Source organism: Stenella coeruleoalba (assembly GCF_951394435.1).
Source record: "Stenella coeruleoalba genome assembly, chromosome: 17".
Taxonomy (NCBI): domain Eukaryota; kingdom Metazoa; phylum Chordata; class Mammalia; order Artiodactyla; family Delphinidae; genus Stenella; species Stenella coeruleoalba.
In genome coordinates this window covers 8,825,921-8,850,270 of record NC_137163.1, presented here as the reverse complement: position 1 = coordinate 8,850,270, position 24,350 = coordinate 8,825,921, and the positions used below count along the sequence as shown (strand labels likewise).

Genomic DNA, 24,350 nt, shown 5'->3' with positions numbered 1-24,350 from the left:
CTTCAGGTCTTGCCACACTTGTCATTAGTCCCCATGAGGATCCTCTCTCATGCCATTTTATATTTTTTCCCTCAGCTCTTCTCTCTTCTCTCATTCCAACTCTCCCCACCAGCAGCTTCACACAGAAATGTGTTTGGAAGAAGTCTGTAATAAGTCTATGTATCTAAACTTCCGCATCTGCAAAATGGATATAATAATACCTGCTGTACCGACCTCATGATGCTTTTGCAAAGGTCAGAACAAAGATGCCTTAAAACACTCATCAGAAGATTGTTTTTCAGTCAAAAATAACTCCTAACATTTTTTTCTCTTGGAGAATAGTTGCTTTACAATGTTGTGTTAGTTTCTGCTGTACAACGAAATGAATCAGCTATATGTACACATATATCCCCTCCCTCATGGACCTCCCCCACATCCCACCCATCTAGGTCATCACAGCGCACCGAGCTGATCTCCCTGTGCTATACAGCAGGTTCCCACTAGCTATCTATTTTACACATGGTAGTGTATACATGACAATCCTAATCTCCCAATTCGTCCCACCCTCCCCTTCCCCCCACTGTGTCCACATGTCCATTCTTTACCTCTGCATCTCGATTCCTGACCTTCAAATAGGTTCATCTGTACCATTTTTCTAGATTCCACATATATGTGTTCATATACAATATTTTTCTCTTTCTGACTTACTTCACTCTGTATGACAGAGTGTAGGCCCATCCACATCTCTACAAAAGACCCACTTTGTTCCTTTTTATGGCTGAGTAATATTCCGCTGTATATATGCACCACATCTTCTTTAACCATTCATCTGTCGATGGACACGGGTTGCTTCCATGTCCTGGCTATTGTAAATAGTGCTGCAATGAACATTGGGGTACATGTGTCTTTTTGCATTATGGTTTTCTCTGGGTATATGCCCAGTAGTGGTTAGCTTTCTGTATTATCTCTTCCATCCTCCTGGCCTGACACAAATATTGAGACAGGAATGCTGGGTTCCCATCTATTATGGGTTGAACTGTGCCACCCAAAAAAAGACATGCCCAAGTCCTAACTCCCGGTACATTTGAATATGACTTTATTTGGAAATAAACAGTGTCTTTTGCAGATGTAAAAAAATTAAGATGAAGTCATACTGGATTAGAAAGGGCCCTATTTCAATGACTGGTGTCCCTATCAGAGAGGGAAATTTGGAAAGAGAGACACAGAGAAGACACGCATGGACAAAGCCACGTGACAATGAAGGAAGAGATTGAAGTGATGCATCTACAAAGCCAAGGAACACCAAAGATTGCCAGCAACCACCAGAAGCTAGAAGAGGAGGGAATGATCCTCCCCTGGAGCCTTTGGAGAGAACATAGCTCTCCCAGCGTTTTGATTTTAGACATTTAGCCTCCAGAAATGTGATAGAATACATTTCTGTTGTTTTAAGCTCCCCGCTTGTGGTAGTTTGTTACAGCAGCCCTAGGAAACTAATACTTCATCCCATTCCACCACCATATCACTTAGTGGTTCTGGCCAAGACACTTCATGAGGCCTCCCTGTGCTGCGGTCCAGCGGCGGGATACAGAATGGATTAGCTTGAGTCCACGGGTTATAGTAACAGTAGAACTGGAGGCATATTTTGGAAAAGCCAAAAGAGGAATTCCAAGAATGTGCCCTTTAGTGCTTAGTGCGCAGAAATGTGGCTGCAGCACTATACTTCTAGTTTTATTAATGAGAAAACCAAGGCTGTAGGTGATGAAATTCCTCAGCTCTGGTTACACAGTAAGTTAGTGGCAGAGCCAGGGGAGAGCCTGGGTCTTTGGCCTCCTAGGTCTGGGCTTTCTCCATCACATTCAGGCTCCCCTTTTCTATATGGCCCACAATATCAGGAAGATGGAAAGAATAAGGAAGGCAAAACAACTTGTCCTGTACTGGAGCGAAGGAGCCTGCTGCAAGTGGTGTGACGTGTGAGGACTTTTAGTGGCGATAAATTATCTCTGCCTAAGTCAGTGTCAGAAATAAAGGGAGGGAGGTTTCTTCAGTGGTCAGATTAGTTGATTCACTGTGGTTTAAGACCAGACCCTGCTCTCCCATTAATTTTAACCCCAACTCAGTTTGGAGGGATTTATGATCAAGCAGTACAAAGAGTGATTGGAGTTACAGCTGGGCCTGGTCGTGTTTGGGAGACAAGGGCAGAATGTTTCATTTTCCAGACTCCTGACTTTCTTTTTAACTCTCCTTCTCTGAAAACATAAATAAAGGTGAGACATTGAAAAATGATCCTGAGTTTCCTGATGGCTGAATCCTATTCGGAACTTAAAGAATAGAAACTGAACAATTAAAGAAAATAACCTGAGAAGGCCTGCATGATGTCAAGGAAAGAGCTCTGGACCAGGGGATCAGAAGTTCTGTTCTGTCCCCAACTCACCAAAGTTATCTGGAAGCAACTTCCACAACGTGGGTGCCTGGTTCCTAATCTGTAAAACATAAGAAGCATTCTCAGTGATCTACCTTGGGGACCCTGGTGTCATGATATCTCTGAGTTCAAATCCTGATTCTGGTGCTGACCAGCTCTGTGACCTTGAGCAAACCACTTAACCTCTCTGTGCCTCAGTTTCCTCATCTGTAAAATGGGAATCATAATAAAGCCTATTCCACCAGGTTTATTTGAGAATTAAAGAAATTAGCATTTGAGATGTGCTTAGAACAGTTCCTAGCATGGTGCAAGTACTGTACACATTTGTTTGATGAAATGAGGGTGTAAACACAATTCTTTCCAATGATTCTTCTAGCTTCTACACTCACAGTTGGCTACAGATAAGAGGCATGGCGAAGAAAGAAAAGTGACAGAACATCTAGACTCTTGGGATCAGAGATCTTGAGAGGGTAAACTTGAGAGGAAGAGAACTGAGTTTGAGCTGGAAGGACTATGACCTGGTCCCAGCTTTGCCACGTGTGGTTTTAAGCACATTTCCACATCTAATAAAATAGAAAATACAGATTAGACTATCTTCAATGTTGCTTCCATTTTAAAACTGATTTTTAATAATGGGACCCAACAACCAAGCTATCAGCACAAAAGTACAACTGATCTTCCAGAAATATTAGGGGGACTTGGTGTGGGTTTGATGCCTAAAACCTACTATTCACCCTTTTACCCCAGGGTTCAGTGTTGAGGAAGAACACATATAACCATCTATAGTTAAATGGAAAATCATGTATTCCACAAACATTATTGATGGCCATGTAAGTGCCCAGAACTCTAAAGCAAGATTTGGGTAAAAGCTGGATCCTAAAGAGAGATGTAGGCCTATGGCTGAGGAAGGACCTCCTGGCCCCCATTCAGAATCCACATTTTGGTTCCCACATGCCCAAACGTGCCTTCAGAAGAGGGAGAGGGATGGGACAGGGTCTGCAAAGCCTATCTGAAGTCACTTAGGCAAATGGATAAAGATGGCTGACAAATTCTCTTGACTTTGTATGCATTTTGTGGGAATTTAATGAAAGAGTGCATGAAAAGCACTTAACACAGTGCCTGGAACATAAAGGACAATAAATTAGAGTCATTATCACTATTTTACCAAGCAGTCTCTCAAAGACCTTAAAAGTGCAACTTGTTCAGCTCCCCTTTCATACAGAAGAAGACTGTAATCCCATATTTCATTATATAAGCTCTCTGGGGATCTCAAATTATAAATCAAATATTTTATTTCCTTTACAGTCAAGCCAGCACAGGCACACCTTGGAGATACTGTGCGTTCAGTTGCAGGCTACTGCAATAAAGTGAATATCACAATAAGGCAAAAGACACAAATTTTTTGGTTTACCAGTATACGTAAAAATTATGTTTATATTGTAGTCTACTGTGTGCAATAGCATTATGTCTAAAATAAAACAATGCACATACCCTAAGAAATACTTATTGCTAAAAAATCCTAACCATCATCTGAGCCTTCAGTGAGTCGAAATCATTTTGCTGGTGGAGGGTTTGAAATATGATGAGAATTACTGAAATGTGACACAGAGACACGAAGTGAGCAAATGTTGCTGGGAAAACGGCACTGATGGACTTGTTCCATGCAGGGTTGTCCAAACCTTCAATTTGTCAAAAATGCAATATCTGGGAAACACAATAAATTGAGGGATGCCTGCATTCCTCTTTTCCAAAAGAGATGCCCACCACCTTAATTTAAGGCCTTTTATTTATTTTTTTTTTCAATTCTTGGATTCAGCAAGGACAGAAAGATTCTCAGGGTCCTGCATATAAATATTTACGTTCTTGAAGGAAGTGACTATGGGCCTTCTCAGCCAGTGCTCCCTTAGAGATTAAGATCCAAATGTCTATGGAAAAAATGGGCCAAACTCCTGTGATAAAAGTGTAAACTCAGCCATAAAAAGAAACAAAATTGAGTTATTTGTAGTGAGGTGGATGGACCTAGAGTCTGTCATACAGAGTGAAGTAAGTCAGAAAGAGAAAAACAAATACCATATGCTAACACATATATATGGAACCTAAAAAAAAATGGTTCTGAAGAGCCTAGGAGCAGGATAGGAATAAAGACACAGGCGCAGAGAATGGACTTAAGGACATAGGGAGGGGGAAGGGTAAGCTGGGATGAAGTGAGAGAGTGGCATGGACACATATACACTACCAAAGGTAAAATAGATAGCTAGTGGGAAGCAGCCGCATAGCACAGGGAGATCAGCTCGGTGCTTTGGGACCACCTAGAGGGGTGGGATAGGGAGGGTGGGAGGGAGGGAGATGCAAGAGGGAGGAGATATGGGGATATATGTATATGTATAGCTGATTCACTTTGTTATAAAGCAGAAACTAACATACCACTGTAAAGCAATTATACCCCAATAAAGATGTTTAAAAAAAAATGTTTAAGATTTTGTTATCAGAGATTGAAATTAGAATTCTTGGCTGAAGTAGTCCAGGCTAGTGATGGTACACCAAAGAAGTGGAAAAGGAAAATAGCTGAATTCAGTAGAAAGATGCCTCTATCAGCCTATTCAATATTAGTGGAAACATGGAAATAATTCGAGTGCCTAGAAATAACATATCCATGTGGCTGTATCTTTATTAATAGCCAAGTCCACTGCAAAAGGGTCAACTATCTGAATTTTCCACAGTGTTTCCACTGCTGCTCAGTCCAGCTCCTTTATTTATTCATTCAGCCTTTCCATCACCAAGGTATATTTTAATGCTTACTATGGGAGAGGTACTATTGTTGACCTTGGGAATGTAATGGTAAACAAGACATTATGATCCCTGCCCTCACAGATCTTCATTTCTAACAAAGTAGCTAGGAAACTAATTAAATATGGAATTATAAGGAAAGATGACAACTGATTTAATTTGGTAAATCATGACAAATGAGCAGATCTGAGATTTGAACCTTAGGCACTTGGCTTCAGAGAACATGGTTTTATCATAGTGCTGTTGGCCACTTGCCTGTGGTTAAAGAGTAAGGAGAGCGCTGGAGTTCAACTCTGCACCACCTGACTCCTCCAGAACCTTCATGCATAATCACTCTGCTCAATATTGCACATGCTTAGTTTTAGATGCCTGTGAAACAGCACTGGAGATGTGTAGTCAGCAACTGTAGCTGCACATCTGGTACTCAGGGGGTAGGGGTAGATGGAGACACGGACTTAGGAGTCAGCAGGAAGCAGGAGCTCACCGAGTGAAAGGAGAAAAAAGACCAAAGCAGAACTTGGGCACAGCACTATTTAACTGATAGACAGATAGAGAAGAAGCAGGAGGAGGAGGAGGAGGGTAAGGAGAAGGAGAAGAAGGGAAAGGGGAAGGGGAAGGAGGGGAGGAGGGGAAGGGGAAGGAGGAGGAGGAGGGGAAGGGGAAGGAGGAGGAGGAGGGGAAGGGAAAGGAGGAGGGGGAGGGGAAGGGGAAGGAGGAGGAGGAGGGGAAGGAGGAGGAGGAGGGGAAGGGAAAGGAGGAGGAGGAGGGGAAGGGGAAGGCCTAGGAGGAAGGGAAGGGGAAGGAGGAGGAGGAAGGGGAGGAGGGGAAGGAGGAGGAGGAGGAGGGAGAAGAGGAAGAAAACAGAGGAAGAGGAGAGAAGAGGGAGAAGGAGAGAAGGAGGCAGAGAAGGGGAAGGAAGAAAGAAGATCATGGTAGGAAAAAAAAACCTAAGATGTCAAAAAACCAAGAGAAGGATGATCATTGCCATTAAATGTTGATAAAAGATCAAGACTTAGTACCTACAAGAGTCACTGGTAACCTTGGAAAGAGAATTTTTGGAGAAGTAGCAAAAGTTAAACCCAGATCAGAGTGGCTTGAAGTAATAATGGTCAAGGGATGGGGAAGTGAGCACACCAAAAGTAGAAAATTCTTTCAAGAAGTTTGACTGCCCAACCTTTGCACACCCAATGTGATACTGAGTTTCACAGACAGTGAAGGAGAGAAGAGAAACAGGACAGAAGAGAAGGTGGAGGGAGGTGTAAATGGAAGGAGGTTTGCTTACTAAGTTTTTTGAAAGGGAGAGACTTTAACATGTCTAAATGCTAATGATAGGATTCAGAAAAGGGAGACATTGATGATACAGGCAAGAGAATGCAAATTTTTCTGAAAAACAAGTCCCAAGGAATTTGGGAGGGGAAGTATTTGTGGGACATGGATGGCCACATAAGGGAGAGTTATTTTCTCCACTGTTAGGGAGGGAAAGAAGAAAAGGAGGAGGCAGATATTAGTGGCTAAGGCTTATTGAGGTACAACCACTTTGGAAAGCTGTTTGGAAATTTCTAATGAAGTGCAACATACACTTACTGCTATAGACAATGTTTATGTCCCCCCAAAATTCATACATGGAGACCTAATCCCCAGTGTGATGGCATTTGGACGTGGGACCTTTGGGAGTTATTAGGTCATGAGGGTGAAGACCTCATGAGTGGGATTAGTGCCCCATCAAAGAAAACCCAAAGAGCTTCCTTGCTCTCTCAGGGCAATAGGGAGGGAAATAATGACATGAAAAATACACCTGTAATGGGAAATCTTACCTACACTTGTTTTTATCCCAGGTGATCTTGACTAAACTCACTCCTATGGTTAAAAACAATGTAAATCATCCCATAGTTCTGCGTTTTCTCTCCTTGTCTGTCTCTGCCTTTCCAAGATTTGGCTATTTCACACAACCTTTTTCTGAATGGATGAATTTATTTTTTTTTCCTACCAGCTAGCCTCGGTACCCTTTCCATATAACAAACTTCCTTTCAGATAAATAACTCACACTTCAAGGAGGGGTCCTGTAAATCAGGCTTGAAAGAATTAAGAGAGGGAAAGAGTTATGGTTGCCCTCAAGGTGGTAACAGCTCTGTTCAGTCTTACAGGATGAGTAAGTATCACTCACTGAGGGCTAAGGCATTATAGACGGAGAGAACCACATCAGCAGTTCAATTTGCTAGAACATAAAACCCGAGATGGAACCCAGCAGGAGAAGCAGTTGCAGCAGTAGGCATATGTAAGAGATGACGGACCTCCTGCTGAAGCATCTGGCTTTCATCCTCTTGGTCTCATGTGAGAAATAGGGAACTAATAAAAAAGAAAAGTTTAGGTCAAATTCCATCTTTTGCTCCATTCTAAGTTTCCAGAGGGCAGGAATCTATTTCAAAAATCAGAAATTAAAATGCTGGAGCTAGGCTAGTACTCTAAGTCAAGTGTAAGAGGTTAAGTTTTTAAAGTCATCTGGCCCTCATATATCTTTCATTTCCACCCTTTTCTTAGAGACATGGGTATATAGCAATATTCCTCTTTGATAATAATGACAAATGGCAGCCAACACTCGCCCCAAGTGCTGGGGAGCAAGATAATGTGGTGGTGACACTGGGAAACTGAGAGGAGACGGGGCAGCCACACCCCGCATCAGCCAATCCCTGCCATCTGGGAACGTGCAACCAGTACTGCCAGAGCTTCCAGCTCTTCAAAAGCAGTTGGATGTGTGTGTTTGCATGTAAAATCACTGTGTTTTTAAAGGCTGGCTAGCATTTCTCAAAACACTCTGCTGCTCAGGGAAAACAAATCTACAGGACAAATACAACACGTGGCTTACCAGTTTGCAACCTCTGCTCTATTTTCTTTAGTTCTTCCCCAGCACACTATGGGGACTCCATAATGTTAGCTGGGGAAATGAATGAAGGAGCGAAGGTCATTCTTTCTGCTCCAAAATCAGCTTCCTCAGTCCTGAGTCAGGGACTTTATTCTAGAAGCTGCGCCTTCTTTTGGTGAGAAGGCTAGGGTGGGTGGTTTACAAATTGGTCTTTAGAAGCAGTATCTCACTATATAAAAGAAAACCCAGAACTTTTCTGGTTGACCTGGGGATGCCATCTAGGGGCCAACCCCCTGCATCCCCTCTTGTCCCTTGATAAACCCCATGTGTTACCTCCAGTGAATCCAGGCACTCCATCTGAAAACCATGAGTGCAGTGGAAACAGTGTGAGCTTTGGGAACACAGGGGCCTCAGTTCCAGTCTGGCTTTGCCATGTACTAGCTTGAAAGAGTCAGGTGGTCTCTCTTAGCCTTAGTGTCTTCCCAAAATACCCCAAATCTGTAAGTCAGGGATAAGTATCTATATCACAGTGTCATTATGACAATAAATTATATCATATATGAGAGCCTCTAACACAATGCCTAGCACCTAGTAGCTACTCAAGTATTGGATAATAAAACCGTGCATGAGATCAAAGGGAAAAAGAAAAGCATCTTCCAAAATCCATCACAGACCATCAAATAATGGTCTCCAACTCAACACATAATCAACTCTTCTTACAATTACCATAGAAAGAAAAGCTTTCGACAGAGGTGAAGATACCTAACATAGTTAATATTAATAACAACTAAATTTTTGGAAATTTAATTAAATTTCTCCACTTTTCCATTATTTTGGGGTAAATATACGAGGCCAATTGTCAATAACAGAGAAGGCTCTGAGATTTTACCTTATTTACAAGTAAACAGTTTAACCCGAGAGTTTCATTGATGCTGAAAGAAGCCTTGACTCTTGGGTCAAAGACCAAAGACTTTATTGCTCACAGCAATAGCAGTAGCTAGAGTATCGGAATTTTCTTGGGCCAGTTCCTCAAGTCGTATTTCCCAGTGCATGATGGAAAGAGGGCCAGGTGACGCTTGCACCTGCAACATGTTGTGTTACAAGGGAGGAATCCTGAACTGAAACAGTGAGATGATTACCCTTTGTTCTGGAAAGAGACACTATTAGTATCTCCCAGAGCTGTAAGCAAACTTGATCGTTGCTCCTGAGGGACACACCATCTCCATCTTCCAGGGCTGTTTGCTACACAGACATCCTGTAGAAGCTACGTCAGACTTCTATTTCCAGTATGACATGTAAAGATCTTGAAAATCATCACTCTGGTCCTCATAACAAGAAACAAAGTGAAGAAACTGAAAACTAATAACTATTCTTAGATTCATCAGAAAACTGAGGTCACAGGACGAACTTCAGCTTCCAAAATTGGAGAGAAAGGCAGATAGAGAGAATTACAGCTTAAGGGAACTGAAGTCCAGAAGCAGAAGCTTCAGTAATCAAAATAGTGTGGTATTGGTGAATAGACAAATAGATCTATGGAATGAAATCAAGATCCCAGAAAGACACTCACACAAATATAACCAACTGAGCTTTGACAGAGAGCAAAAGTACCTCAATGGAAGAAGAACAGGCTTTTCAACAAATGGCGCTGGAAAAACTGGACATCACATGCAAATAATAATAATAATCTAAACACAGACCTTACACCTTTGACAAAATTAACTCGCAATAAATCTAAGTATAAAACACAATCCTATAAGACTCCTAGAAAACAGCATAGAAGAAAATCTAGATAACTTTGGGCTTGGCAATGACTTTTTAGAAACAACACAAAAAAACATGATCCATGGAAGAAAATGTTGATAACTTTGACTTCATTAAAATTAAAAACTTCTTTCCTGAGACAGACATTGTTAAGAGAATGCAAAGACAAGCCACAGAGTAGGAGAAAATACGTGCAAGAAAACATACCTGAGTAATGACTGTTATGTAAAATATATATAAGAATTCATAACTCTTGATAAGAAAACAAACAACCCAATTAAAATAGGGCAAAAATGGGCTTCCCTGCTGGTGCAGTGATTATCCGCCTGCTAGTGCAGGGGACACGGGTTCGAGTCCTGGTCCAGGAAGATCCCACATGCTGCGGAGTAACTAAGCCCGTGCATCACAACTACTGAGCTTGCGCTCTAGAGCCCACGAGCCACAACTATGGAAGCCCGCGGGCCTAGAGCCCGTGCTCGGCAACAAGAGAAGCCACCGCAATGAGAAGCCTGCGCACTGCAACAAAGAGTAGCCCCCACTCATGCAACTAGAGAAAGCCCGTGCGCAGCAACAAAGACCCAACACAGCCAAAAATAAATAAATTAAATAAATAAATTTTTAAAATAAATAAATAAAAAATAAAATAGGGCAAAAGATCTAAATAGACACCTCATCAAAAAAGATATACAGATGGCAAATAAGCATATGAAGAGATGCTCAACATCATATTTTATTAGGGAATTGCAAATTGAGAAATCATTACATACCTATTAGGAGACCTAAAATCCAAAACACAAAAACATCAAATGCTGGCAAGAATATGAAGCAACAGGAACTCTCATTTATTGCTTGTGGGAATGCAAAATGGTATAGTCCCTTTGGAAGACAGTTTGCCAACTTCTTTCAAAACTAAATATACTCTTACTATATGATGCAATAATCAAACTCCTCGGCATTTACCCAAATGAGATGAAAATATAAACACACAAAATCCCACATACAAATGTTTATAGCTTCTTTATTCATAATTGCCAAAATGTGGAAGCAAATGAAATGTCCTTTGACAGGTGAATGGATAAGCAAACTGGTATATCCATACAATTGAATATAATTCAGTGATGAAAAGACATGGAGGGATCATAAATGAATATTGCTAAGGGAGAGAAGCTCATCTGGAAAGGCTATATGCTATACGATCCCTATTCTGTGATGTTCTGGAAAAGACAAATCTATGGAGACACTTATAGATCAGTGGTTGCCAGGGACTGGTTATTGTAAAGTGCTATAAAAGGTGCTAGAAGTGCTCAGCTCCGACAAGAACCTAGAGGACACACAATCTTATGATGCCAGGGTATCAAGCAAAGAATGAAGAAACTCACAAAGCTTTAAAAAAAATTCTACAAGTTTTCCTGGGACCTCCCAAGATGTCTCTCATGTTATATCCAGACTTTATGATGAAAAGAAGCCAAGGAAAAAGGAGTTGCTCAATGGTCTTTTGCTCCATAAAAATATACCAAAGGAGTGGTGAGTCTGCAACTGGGTTGCTACTTTTGGAAATTGGACGTTGATGAAGAGTTCATCCTGAAACAGTTTGACACTGGTTATCAGTGCAAAGCAAGCTGTGATATACACCGTGTGAAGAAACTAAGCCAGGTTCCTGCAGAGCTAAAGTACAGCATGGGGTTAAATACGTTGCAAGGGCTAAACTTCTTCTTATAGGAACTAGACTGTAGGAGGAATCTCTAGAAACCACCGAATACTTATAAACTGAAGGTGGAGAAGATGAGGCATTGTACCATGAACCCCAAGTTCTACAGAAAAAGCAAAGAGCAGATGAAACTTGGGTTGACCCAAAGAGCCTACTTGAAAATCAAAATGAGAGTTTTAGAAAGAAGCTTTATGAACAAAGGAACGTTCTTGAAGATCCTCATGGAAAAGTTACTTTTGAAGATTTTGTTCTAAGCAGGGGCTACCAGATGCCTTGAGAAGTTCATAGGGAAGAGATGGAAATATGAGTCTCATAAAACTCCTACGAAACAACCAACAAAAACTAACTCAAGTATAGATGCATCATGAGAAGATTATTAGACAGCTTTTTGTAAATTTACTACACACTTGGCTACTTCTCTCTTGTCTTAAACCTCAAACAGAATTTATGACGAGGGCCCCAGCATGGACGTACAACTTTGACTCAGCCACCTCCATACACTTAACACCTCACGTTTATAAGCATTTATCAATGAACTTCTTCAGTTTCATCAGTATTTTATATTATCAACTGTGAGATCCATAGTCACATATAATCTCACATTATTACAGTACTGTGAATATTACATTGTCATATCAATTATTTGAAAAAAAATGAAAACATAAATGAAAGGTTTTTTTAATAGTTACTCTTAACAACAAAAGATTGTCCAGAACAAAAGCAGTTAGTGCCTCTTTTCACAAGACATGAAGAAAGGTAAGAGACATGGAGAATTGTCTCCCAACACTAGTCCTTTGTCCAGAGCTCAACCAACCTGACTTTCAGACCCTTCTCATCTCCCCTGCTCCCCAAAGTCAGGCTCTCTGAGTTCTCCTCCAGAAGGCTAGCCTCATCCCAGTCATCTGCCCAATCTGGAGCTATAGCAGACATTATTTCAAGAGGGAAAAGCAACTGTTTTAGGACTATTTGGTTTCTATCAATGGAAACTCATCTCAGACTAGGGAAAGTAAAATGGAAAGAGAGAGGCTGACATTGCTGGAAAGGATACCTGAGTAGCTTATAAAATACAAGAAGAGGTCTCAAGAATAAGAGCTCCAGGGACTTGAATGGCGTTCTTTCTCTCTCTTTATTCATTGTTTTATTTCTAATTGCTGCTGCCTATCTTCATTCTACAGGGGTCTCTGCTGGGTACTCTCAAGTAATAGCAACTCTCTTACTTCCCTAGGATTCTGAACAAATGAAGAATTTTTTTTAAATGCCCTAAGGGAGACCCAAATATCACCTTTACTACTGAGAAAGGCTATAGGTGGGAGGATGTTACTTAGTACAAAAGTCATATGGGAATGTGAACTTTGGAATTAGGTAGATTTATTCACCCAGGCAAGACAATGCTGGAAGAGACAGTAAGACTTTTTGTCTCCTATGTGCAGCTGGCTTCCCAGAGGACAAAGGACAGGAAAAGAAGAAGTGGCTAACCTCCTACTCTGCCCCCAGAGGAGCGGAGCTCAATGTAGGTTTGTTGGTTTGTTTGTTCTTTGATGCTTTGAAATATTTATTTTTGATGAAAAATGTTAGACCTAAAATGATTCTAGGAAACTCATTTTCAAAAAGTAATTTTATAAGAAATATAAACTAATTGATGCCCATATACATTAAAGTAACTTCTTTACTACCTAAATAGTAAAAATTAACATAAATAGAATAAATATTTTATAGGTAATCATATACTTTAATGTTTTTCCAAAGGATGCATTCTTTTTTTCAATTCAATGTTACTTTTTAAACATTTCAAGAGCAACCCAAAAATCTGCAATTTTTTCAGGGCTGTATTTTACTAAATTAAAAAAATTGTATATACGTAGGGAGAGTGACCAAAATACAGGTTTTTTTTTTTTTTTTTTTTTGCGAGTTAATAAGAATATGCAAGGAAAACAATTCAGCAGAATTATTTGTTTCTGTCATCAATTTGGTTTTATACTGTTTGAAAAGACTTAAATTTTGGTTACATTTCTTTCAAAATAAACTGGCAATATTCAACCAACCTATTAACAAATAGAGTACAAAAACTTCCTTATTTTAAGATGTTAAGAAAGCAATTATTGAAAGTGAAGCTTGCAAGCATTAAGACAATGATTTTTGTACATAATAAAGCAAGGAAGGAACTGAGCAAAACATAAAATGAGAACTCCAATGGTGTACAAGATTTAATTTTGGAATTCTTTGAATATTTTAGGGTAATTCCGTGCATATGTAATTTTTTTAAAAAAACACAAATTTCTAGCATTTAAATTATTTAGTTTTGAAAATCTGCACATTTTTTAGATTTAAATTGCCTTCTAGGAGTTTTATGTCAATTTTCACTAGTAAATACTATTGATACTTAAGAAATTGTCTCTTGAGTTCAAACTTATCCTCATTGCAAGATTTCTTTTGCCCCGTAGTTTTTCCAGGCTACCAGTCACATGGCTCAGTCCAAATTCCCTGGAACAGAATGAGTTAAGGATAGAGAAAGACCAAAAGTATGTTTAGGGGAAATTCCTTCTCATAGCAACAGAATGGAGAAAAGAACCTTCCCCTCCAACACATTCTACATCCAACTTTCTCCATATGGTGAAAGTGTGGCACCAAGAGACCCAGACTTCTTTCTGTCAAGCTTGGCAACTCCAGGAGAACGGACCATCTTCCTCCCAATGTCCATATAACAACCCCAGAAAAAATATCTGCTTCATCTTGCTTGGGTCACGTGCTCATCCCTAACCAATCATTCTGTCCAAGAGGATGGTACTGAGGATTAGCCAAGCCTGAATCAAGTATGTATCGCTGAGTTTTGGGGTGCAGGGTCTATTTCTAAAATAAAAGGGGATGTGAACATGTGCTGAATAATCTGCAATGCTCACCATTTCAAGTAGCAGTGTGTTTGGAAATATACAAATATCATTACATTTGACCCCTAAAAACCACTTTGTTTTTAAGGAAAAGGAAATGGTACCTGTAATTTACATTGAATGGCCTGGCACATCACAGGTGTTCAGTAAATGTTTGATGGATGAATAAATGGGGTGGTGGGGAACTAACCTGTGAGATTAACACTACCATCCCCATTTCAGAGAATTTAAGGAACTTGCTCAAGTTTACACAGATAGTAAATGGAGGACCCAGAGTTCAAACCCAGGCCTCTTAGCAAAGTTCCCAGTCTGGGGGAATATTGTCAATACTGAGTCTTAGCATCAGAATTCAGGTCCCCAGTGCTCATCAGTATTCTCCATGTCACTCCTGACTTGCCTTTTCTCCCATTCCCCAAATACTGAAGTTCTTAATCTGGATCCTGACTGTTCCCTTCCAAATAATTCTCAAAATTTAAAATTCTGATTTAATAAGTATTGAGTGGGGCTTAGGAATCTGTATTTTAGCAGCAGCTACAAAGTGGGAGTTCATGCAGAGGTCTGTGAATCCATCAAATCTGGCCACTCCAATCTCCAGAAAACAATGTCCCTCTTACTTCTACATTCCGAATCTTGACCAAGTTCCTCTCATTGGTAAAGTCCATCCAGAATTATTCAGTGAAGGAAGTTGTGGTGGTGCTGCAAATACACCATAAATAGAATAGTCCAACACACACACACACACACACACACACACACACACACACACACACACACACACACACACACACACACACACACATCCATATCAAATTTTAGGAGACATATGGATGGCTTGTCACCCATCCATAGATGATCACTAATTAGGAATCTTCAAAATTAGGTGGAAATTGCCCAACAAAACCATTTGCCTTCACTTCACATCAATTCTTCAATTCCGGCTATAACACTCCTGCCAACATTCCTGTTCAGATGTTTCTTACAAACCTCCAGATATGAGGAATGTTCTTCTCTGAATGTGTACACTATTTATATTGACCCCAAATTTATCTATTTGTAGCTTTCACCCACTAGTCCTAGTTTGATCCTTAAAGCACAAGTTTATCAAATCTAATCATTATTCCAAATAGCAGCCCTTTAAACATTTGAGCTACTGGTCATATTCTCTGACGACTTCTCCAGACTATTACCAATTTTAAGCTTGGCTCATTGGACGTGGCTAGAGTCCCTTGACCATCTCAGCTGTCATTTATTTACTCAATAAATACATGTTGGGCATCTTCACTTGCAAGGAACTAAATACTTTGCAGAGGAAGAACTAGACCTTCTGGTTTCTGGTATTGGCTCTGAGCCTTAGGTCAAGGTGACCCTTGGGGAAATTTATCCCCATATTGACACCATAGGAGAGTTTGGCTAGAATCTCTAAATTCCATTCTATGGTACCATCTTCCTGTCTCCACGTCTCCCAGCTATATATTTTTTTCCTTTTCCCATCTCCTCTGCATTCTTCTGTTTCTGATCCCTCTGGTGTCTCTCTCATCTTGTACCGTCTCTGTGTTTCACAGGTTCTTTCTCTTTATCCCCTTATATTTCTCTAACTCTGTCTCCCTTTCTGTCCCTCAGTCTACCTCTGTTTCCCTGTATCTTTCTCACCTTAAAGAAGAGTATGTGTACAAAAAAATCAAAACCAGGACAGGATGTCTCTGGGTGAGGTTCTCAGCAGCCCAGCAGCTGATGGAAAGTTTTCAGCCAGCCAGATCCAGCTCCATTAACTGGCTCTACGCATGTAGATTCCCAGACCATAGCCTCCTCTGCCATCCTAGCAGGTGACATAAGACCTTGGAAGCCAAGGACACACAAAAAAATGTTACTGTTCCAAGAGCTAATGGTCTATGAAATGAAAGAGCTTGGCCCACATGCTCCATGTGGCCACCTCACAATGGGGACCCTCAGCTGGCTCCAGCCAACCCTGAAGGAAAGCAGGAGGAGACTTGTCCCAGATCTGAGTCAACAGAGAAGATCAGGAGAGTCTGCTGAATGGAAATAGCTCAAGCCAAGATTTTTCTCTCACCAGTGCTATGCAACCTTCCAAACGTGCCCACAGTATGAGGTTCAAAGGACCCCAAAGAGTCAGAAGACCTGGATTTGACTCACAGCTTTGCCACCAACTGACTGCAACCTTGGGTAGGCCACTTGTCCCTTCTGGGCCACCATGTTCTCATCTATAAAAGGAGGAGCACAAATGCCATCAACTAATTCTATGGTTGTTTAATTGCAAGGTTGTTGCAAAGAGATTGGGCCCATTTTGTTTCCCATTAACTTAGGTATTTGCTGCCTATCCATAAATGCATAGTGCCTTTCCCTAGGATGAAGAGGCCAAGCAAGAAATAAGACAGCAGGGAGAGTAAAGTTATGAAAAGACATGTATTTCTCCATCCTTACAAAGAAACCTAAGTGGTTACTTAGGAGGCAGAGGCTCCAGGTTCCTTCTTTGTGCTACACAAATACCTGTTCTGCAGGGTATGTCCCCAGACTCCTGCTTTATCTCTGTTTTGGTGGACTAAATGCACCATTCATGGTGTTGGTCCCTTTAGGTTCAGACTACTGGCTGGACCAAAATTCCCTGCTCAGGGGAGTAGCACTACCAAAGTCTTTGCTCAAGGGAGGCTTCTGATTGAACTAAGAAGGAAATCTGACCCAAGAGATCCCATCAGTAGGCTGGGCAGTGATCTTTGAGGTTGCTTAGAGCAAAGGACTGAAAGAGGGAGAGGATTAGCAAAGCCACTATTGAAGTCCCATCTGAAATTTGTGACAGTAGTTATTAGTAGAATCGATGGACTAGCCACAAATGAGAAGAGAATGGAGCAGAGACATGAGAGAAATGGAGATACTTTAAGAGAGAGACCATCTAATTCTTGAGAAAGATGGAAAATAGTGGTCCCTGCATCCAGGTGGTTCCTAGAAACATCCCAAAATTCCAACCTTCAGGAATCCATAAAATGGTCTCTCTTTTTCGTATAGTGGCCTGAAGAATAGTGTTCCTGGCAACACAAAGAATGCCACCAACACACACGGGTGAGGACATTCAAGCTGCAGGCATTAGCACCAAAGTCTTTAAAAGTTTAAGCATATAGGCAGTCAGGGATATCCATGATATGACCTCTAGAAAAGTACATGAAATCATACCTTTGGGCAACCTAAAAAACTTTATAGTTTCCCCCAAATTTATAAAATATTGGTTCAACAAATTTAAAGGAAAACATGTAGACCATTAATGAGTTCAACTCTTCATTTTACAGTGAAGTGACTTTTTTTTAGAATTAAAGAACATGTAAGTGAAAACCTAAATTTCAAATAACTTAAGAAGCAGAGAAACAAGTACCCTGTTTTTCATAAACAGCTCTCCCTTAAGCTCTCCAATCACACTCCTCTTTTGGGGACTGGGGTGCATGAGATAAAGCACAGTATGCCTATGTTCTGGAATCAGACAGGCAAACTCAATTTTCTGACACTGGACAACAATTGTTTCTGTCCCACTTTCAATAGCCCTATTTCTTTTAGCACATTGCTCTCCCCACCCTTAAAGGCTTGTAATCCCAATTAAAATCCTCTACCTGCCTAGTGAATGGAAAGGTAAGAGAGAGGACACATGACCTTGGTCTAACCAAACATAGGACCCAGTTCCCCTGACCACAGTTTTTGGTCCAAGGGTAAGCATGTAACCTGAGCAAAGCTAATCAGAATCATTTATTAGGATTGTCTTGATTGGAACTGGAAGAAAAGGACCCTCTCTTTTCAGGTCACAGAGATGGAAGTATATAAAATGGGGTGTCTTCCCTCCAAGTGAGCATAAATGGAGCAGAGAAGAGCAATGAGGGAACAAGCAGATTATCTTACTAGAGTCCTTAAAGCATGGGACCACAATCTGATGCATGCTTAGATTTTGTCATATATACATTTCTCTTCCCCCTATTAATTCCATATCTCTCTGTAAAGTATGGAACTTTATCTATGTCCATAGGTGTTCTGCTTCAGGTAGATAGATGATAGATAGACAGATAGATAGGCTATAGTAGATATATAAATATCTAGATATTATAGATTTGTATTCTCCTCTGTGTAAGTGGGAAAGGATAGATATAGGAAATTATGGGTCAACCAGATAGTTTCAGGAAATTGGAAGCTGTATCTGAAAGAAGAAGGACTGATCAACCAGTGGTCAAACACATAGACTGGATAGAAAACAGATTCCAAAAAGGGTTAGAAGGCGATGCATTAGTCTAAAGCATTTCCAGAGGACAGCTGATTTGCCGACTGCATCTCCTTTCTCCAGGAAGATAAAGACTTTGACTAATGAAACTAATTATCATGAAATGGTACAATGAAGTAAATGGCAAAAGGAAATAGGATATCCTGTGAATAAGACTTGATGGTCATGGGAGGCAAGAGAGAAGGAGCAAGGGAGGAAGCTCTCTCTGCATTGCTGAGCCAGAGGTTCTGTTCACCACGAGCTCACGGGAGAGGCAAAGGCCTCAAGTGGGAATAAAGTGAAGATATCTTCTGATCCACTGACTTCTGCTAGTTACCAGGGAAGATGGGAGACCACCTGCGGGGAGACTGGGAAAATCACCTTCCAAGAGAATCTGATCTGCTCCTAAGGATTGGAGGCCTCGTGGCACTGTGCTGCATGACTTGAATTTACCAGCAGGAGTCCAAGTCAGGTGAGACAGCCCACCAAGTCTCAATTATCTGAGCTCATTTGAGTTGAGGCTCTGTGATATGTAAATAATGCATTTTGAATCCCAGCATCCAGTTTCCAGATTTGTGACCTTGAACCAATAAATTCACCTACTCATCTCTATTACAGCATTAATAATACCTGAGAAAGCTCTGGTGAAAAGTGAATATTGCACATAACCCAGGCCTAGCACAGGGCAGACAAACAGTGGCCATCAGTTCCCTTCTTCAAGTACTATGTCTCTTCCATTCGGCTGAAGGTTCCAGAAGCCAAGGACAATGTCTTAGTTGCTTACCACTCACATTTCCAGCTCAAAGTAAATGCCAAATAATTTTGTTTAAACTGTTAATGATGAGTACTGAGAAGAAAAGGCAAAGCCAAAAGAATAAAGGACAGAACAACAAGAGGAACAGTAAGGAGGAATTTTTTTTTAAGGAGGCATTTTTCTAAAGCAAGTATTTAGGCCATTAGATCATCACTAAGTTTGAGGAGGAAAAAAATAGATGTCAAGTATTTTCATGGGGTGGGGGGAACAAATTAGGAGTTTGGGATTAACATATACACACTACTATATATAAAATAGATAAATAACAAGGACCTACCATAGAGCACAGGGAATCTTCCACATTCAATGTATTCAATATCTTGCAATAACCTCTAATGGAAAAGAATCTGAAAAAGAATATACATATATGTGTATAACTGAATAACTTTGCTGTACACCCAAAACTAACACAAAATTGTGAATCAACTATGCTTATCCCCAAATTCAATAGAGTGGCTAATTAGGAGGGCATTGCAACAGCCCAAGCAAGACTATGACTTGATTGGACTAGGGGGCAGCAAAGGAGTTTGAAATAAGTGATTCCATTTGGGATATAATTTGTAGTAGAGCTAACAGGACTTGCTGATAAGCAAGGGGTGGACGGTCAAAGAAAGGAAGAAGGAGATCAGAATTTTGGCTTGTGTAACTGAGTAACTGTTGGTGCCACTGCATGAGAATGCAAAAACTAGGGTGTGGGTAAGATTAGAGAATCCAACGTCTTTCTGGTTTTAACTGTCCTTGACTCTTTATAGAAGCCAAAAGACTAGTCCCCAGCTTAGCCTGCATTTTAGGTTGTTCTTTGGTGAACAGCTGCAGCAGTCATAGGAGCAAAGCCTGAGTGTGCATGAGGCCCCAGTGAGGGCAGAGAGGCGAGGACCTTGGCATCTGGGCCAAGCTTTGGAGCAGACTTGCTGAGCCAGCGCAACAGAAGCAGTGATGCTCTCTGGAGCCACATCTCACATTCGTGCCCTTTGCTGCTGAGGAGCACACAGGGATTAATAAGGAGACGTCAAGACACGTCTTTAATGCCTTGGAAAAACTCTGGGCTAAAGAGACCGTCACCATTTGAATCACTTCCATCTATGCAGTGGTGTTAGGTTCACTGTGTATTTTCACATATATCATACCATTTGCTTTTCACTATAACCTAGAAGACCTAGGTTCTGTTGTCCCCATTTTATAGGAGGAGAAGCTCAATGAAATTATATAACATGCCTAAGAATAGTCAGAGGCTTATGAAGTAGAAAGATGAAGAGAATGAGGGTAGAGATAGGAGTTAATTTTTTTTTTTAAGTTGAGTATAGGCAGTGGAAAGAGGGCTAATAATTGCTTTTAAAGTTTTGAGAGAAGCAAATGTTAGCAAACATATTTAGAACTAAATGGAAGGAAGGAAAGACACAGTTCATCACAAGATGCTTGTAAAATAGTTCAAATCTTCATGCCTTTGCATGTCTGTGTGCTCTAGCCCTAAAGGTCCTTTGTCCATTTTCAGAATGCCTATTCCTCCTTGAAAACCGAGCTCAGACAGTATGGCGTACAGGTTCGGGATAATTTCCTTACTTCAAAGTCTTTTCCTTTCAAGAAATTCCCCTTCCCAGAAGAAGGAGCAGGGTTATGCTGTCAGATTTTGACCATTTCAACCTCCATAGCTACAGCAAATTAAAGCTAAGATGGATACCTGACCCAGGAAGAATCAATTTATTGGCTAGCCAGTGAAAAATCTTTCTCTCTCCTGGTACTTTGACTAAGGAGACTCAGAGACTGTAATCCATGGGTGATGGAGATTAGAGATGAATAGTCATACAGAGATAAAGCCAGGGTCAGCATGTGTCAGCTGATAATATAATATTATGGAGATCAGGAACCACAAGTAAGTAAATGAAGTCAGACAACATCCATTCATTTATTCAAGAGTGTTTGTTGTGTGTCCAGATTCTGCAGACTGACTCTTTCAATATCCACTCTAACCCCTTTCTACCATGTCTTTCTGTTCTGAAGGGGCTAAGAAGCTAAACACTATGTGGCCCAGGTTCTGCATTTGACCTTGGTTCTGTCAAGCAGATGAGACAGGCTGAGACATGGAAGGAGGAATGACCCTTGTGAGGTGTCAGCCAGTGGCAGAGAGATTGCGTCTTTTATCTCACATGGTGATTGTGATGTTTGGTCCTCCAGGATCTGAGGACTGACTTACCTTCTGGGCTCTAGCCCAGAAAAATTCCCTAATATGGGAAAGGAAATAGTCAGTCAAGTCCGGCAAGTGCAGAGAGTCCCATACAGAATAAATCCAAGGAGAAACACACCAAGACACATATTATTCAAGCTATCAAAAATTAAATACAAAGAAAAAATATTAAAAGCAGCAAGGGCAAAGCAACAAATAACATACAAGGGAACCCCCATAAGGTTAGCAGCTGATCTTCCAGCAGAAACTCTGCAAGCCAGAAGGGAGTAGCAGGGCATATTTAAAGTGATGAAAGGGAAAAACCTACAACCAAGATGACTCTACCCAGCAAGGATCTCATTCAGATTTGACAGAGAAATTAAAACCTTTTCAGACAAGCAAAAGCTAAGAGAGTTCAGTACCACCAAACCAGCTTTACAAGAAATGCTAAAGGAACTTCTCTAGGCAGGAAACACAAGAGAAGGGTAAGACCTACAATAACAAACCCAAAACAGTTAAGAAAATGGTAATAGGAACATAAATATCGATAATTACCTTAAATGTAAATGGATTAAATGCTCCAGTCAAAAGACATAGACTGGCTGAATGGATACAGAAACAAGACCCACATATATGCTGTCTACAAGACACCCACTTCAGACCTAGGGACACATACAGACTGAAAGTGAGGGGATGGAAAAAGGTATTCCATGCAAATGGAAATCAAAAGAAAGCTGGAATAGCAATTCTCATATCAGACAAAATCGATTTTAAAATAAAGACTATTACAAGAGACAAAGAAGGACACTATATAATGATTAAGGGATCAATCCAAGAAGAAGATATAACAATTGTAAATATTTATGAACCCAACATAGGAGCACCTCAATACATAAGACAAATGTTAACAGCCATAAAAGGGGAAATCGACAGTAGCACAATAGTAGTAAGGGACTTTTTTTTTTTTTTTTTTTTGCGGTACGGGGGCCTATCACTGCTGTGGCCTCTCCCTTTGCGGAGCACAGGCTCCGGACGCACAGGCTCAGCGGCCATGGCTCACAGGCCCAGCCGCTCCACGGCATGTGGGATCTTCCCGGACCGGGGCACGAACCCGCGTCCCCTGCATCGGCAGGCGGACTCTCAACCACTGTGCCACCAGGGAAGCCCTAGTAAGGGACTTTAACACCCCAATTTCACCAATGGACAGATCATCCAAAATGAAAATAAATAAGGAAACACAAGCTTTAAATGACACATTATACAAGCCGGACTTAACTGAAATTTATAGGACATTCCATCCAAAAACAATACAATACACTTTCTTCTCAAGTGCTCATGGAACATTCTCCAGGATAGATTATATCTTGGGTCACAAATCAAGCCTTGGTAAATTTAAGAAAATTGAAGTTGTATCAAGTATCTTTTCCGACCACAATGCTATAAGACTAGATATCAATTACAGGAAAAAAACTGTAAAAAACACAAACACACGGAGGCTAAACAATACACTACTAAATAACCAAGAGATTACTGAAGAAATCAAAGAGAAAATCAAAACATACCTAGAAACAAATGACAATGAAACACGACACCCCAAAACCTATGGAATGCAGCAAAAGCAGTTCAAAGAGGAAAGTTTATAGCAATTCAATCTCACCTCAAGAAACAAGAAAAATCTCAAATAAACAATCTAACACTACACTTAAAACAACTAGAGAAAGAAGAACAAAGAAAATGCAAAGTCAGTAGAAGGAAAGAAATTATAAAGATCAGAGCAGAAATAAATGAAATAGAAACTAAGAAAACAATAGTGAAGATAAATAAAACTAAAAGCTGGTTCTTTGAGAAGATAAACAAAATTGATAAACACTTAGCCAGACTCATCAAGAAAAAAAGGGGGAGAACATAAATCAATAAAATTAGAAATGAAAAAGGAGAAATCACAACTGACACTGCAGAAATGAAAAGGATTATAGGAGACTACTACAATATATGCCAATAAAATATACAACCACGAAGAAATGGGCAAATTCTTGGAAAGGTACAATTTTCCAAAACTGAACCAGGAAGAATTAGAAAATACAAACAGACCTATTACAAGTAGTGAAATTGAAACCGTGATTAAAAATCTTCCAACAAACAAAAGTCCAGGATCAGATGACTTCACAGGAGAATTCTATCAAACATTTAGAGAAGAGCTAACACTGATCCTTCTCAAACTCTTCCAAAAAATTGCAGAGGGAGAAACACTCCCAAATTCATTCTACAAAGCCACCATCACCCTGATACCAAAACCAGAAAAAGACATCACAAAAAAAGAAAATTATAGACCAATATTACTGATGAACATAGATGCAAAAATCCTCAACAAAATACTAGCAAACAGAATCCAACAACAAATTAAAAAGATCATACACCATGATCAAGTGAGATTTAACCCAGGGATGCAAGAATTCTTCAATATATGCAAATCAATGTGATACACCACATTAACAAATTAAGGAATAAAAACCATATGATCATCTCAATAGATGCAGAAAAAGCTTTTGACAAGATTCAACACCCATTTATGATAAAAAAAACTCTCCAGAAAATGGGCATAGAGGGAATCTACCTCAACGTATAATGGCTATGTATGACAAACCCACAGCAAGCATCATACTCAATGGTGAAAAATGAAAGCATTTCCACTAAGATGAGGAGCAAGACAAGGATGTCCACTCTCGCCAC

The 24,350-nt window shown here is 40.3% G+C and overlaps 1 protein-coding gene across 5 annotated transcripts in view; it reads right to left on the bottom strand.

The window, feature by feature from the left end:
• The window catches only part of LOC307175961 (uncharacterized protein), a 244,680-nt gene that overhangs the window by 195,004 nt on the left and 25,326 nt on the right, over nt 1-24,350 (bottom strand). For all 5 annotated transcript variants that reach the window (XR_013824564.1, XR_013824565.1, XM_079901698.1 and 2 more), the window contains one exon: nt 19,737-19,806. Coding sequence is in view for 3 of the 5 variants with exons in the window: in XM_079901698.1 (XP_079757824.1) it covers nt 19,737-19,762 (26 nt within the window). In the remaining 2 variants the exon portion in view is untranslated. The remainder of the gene's footprint in view (nt 1-19,736; nt 19,807-24,350) is intronic.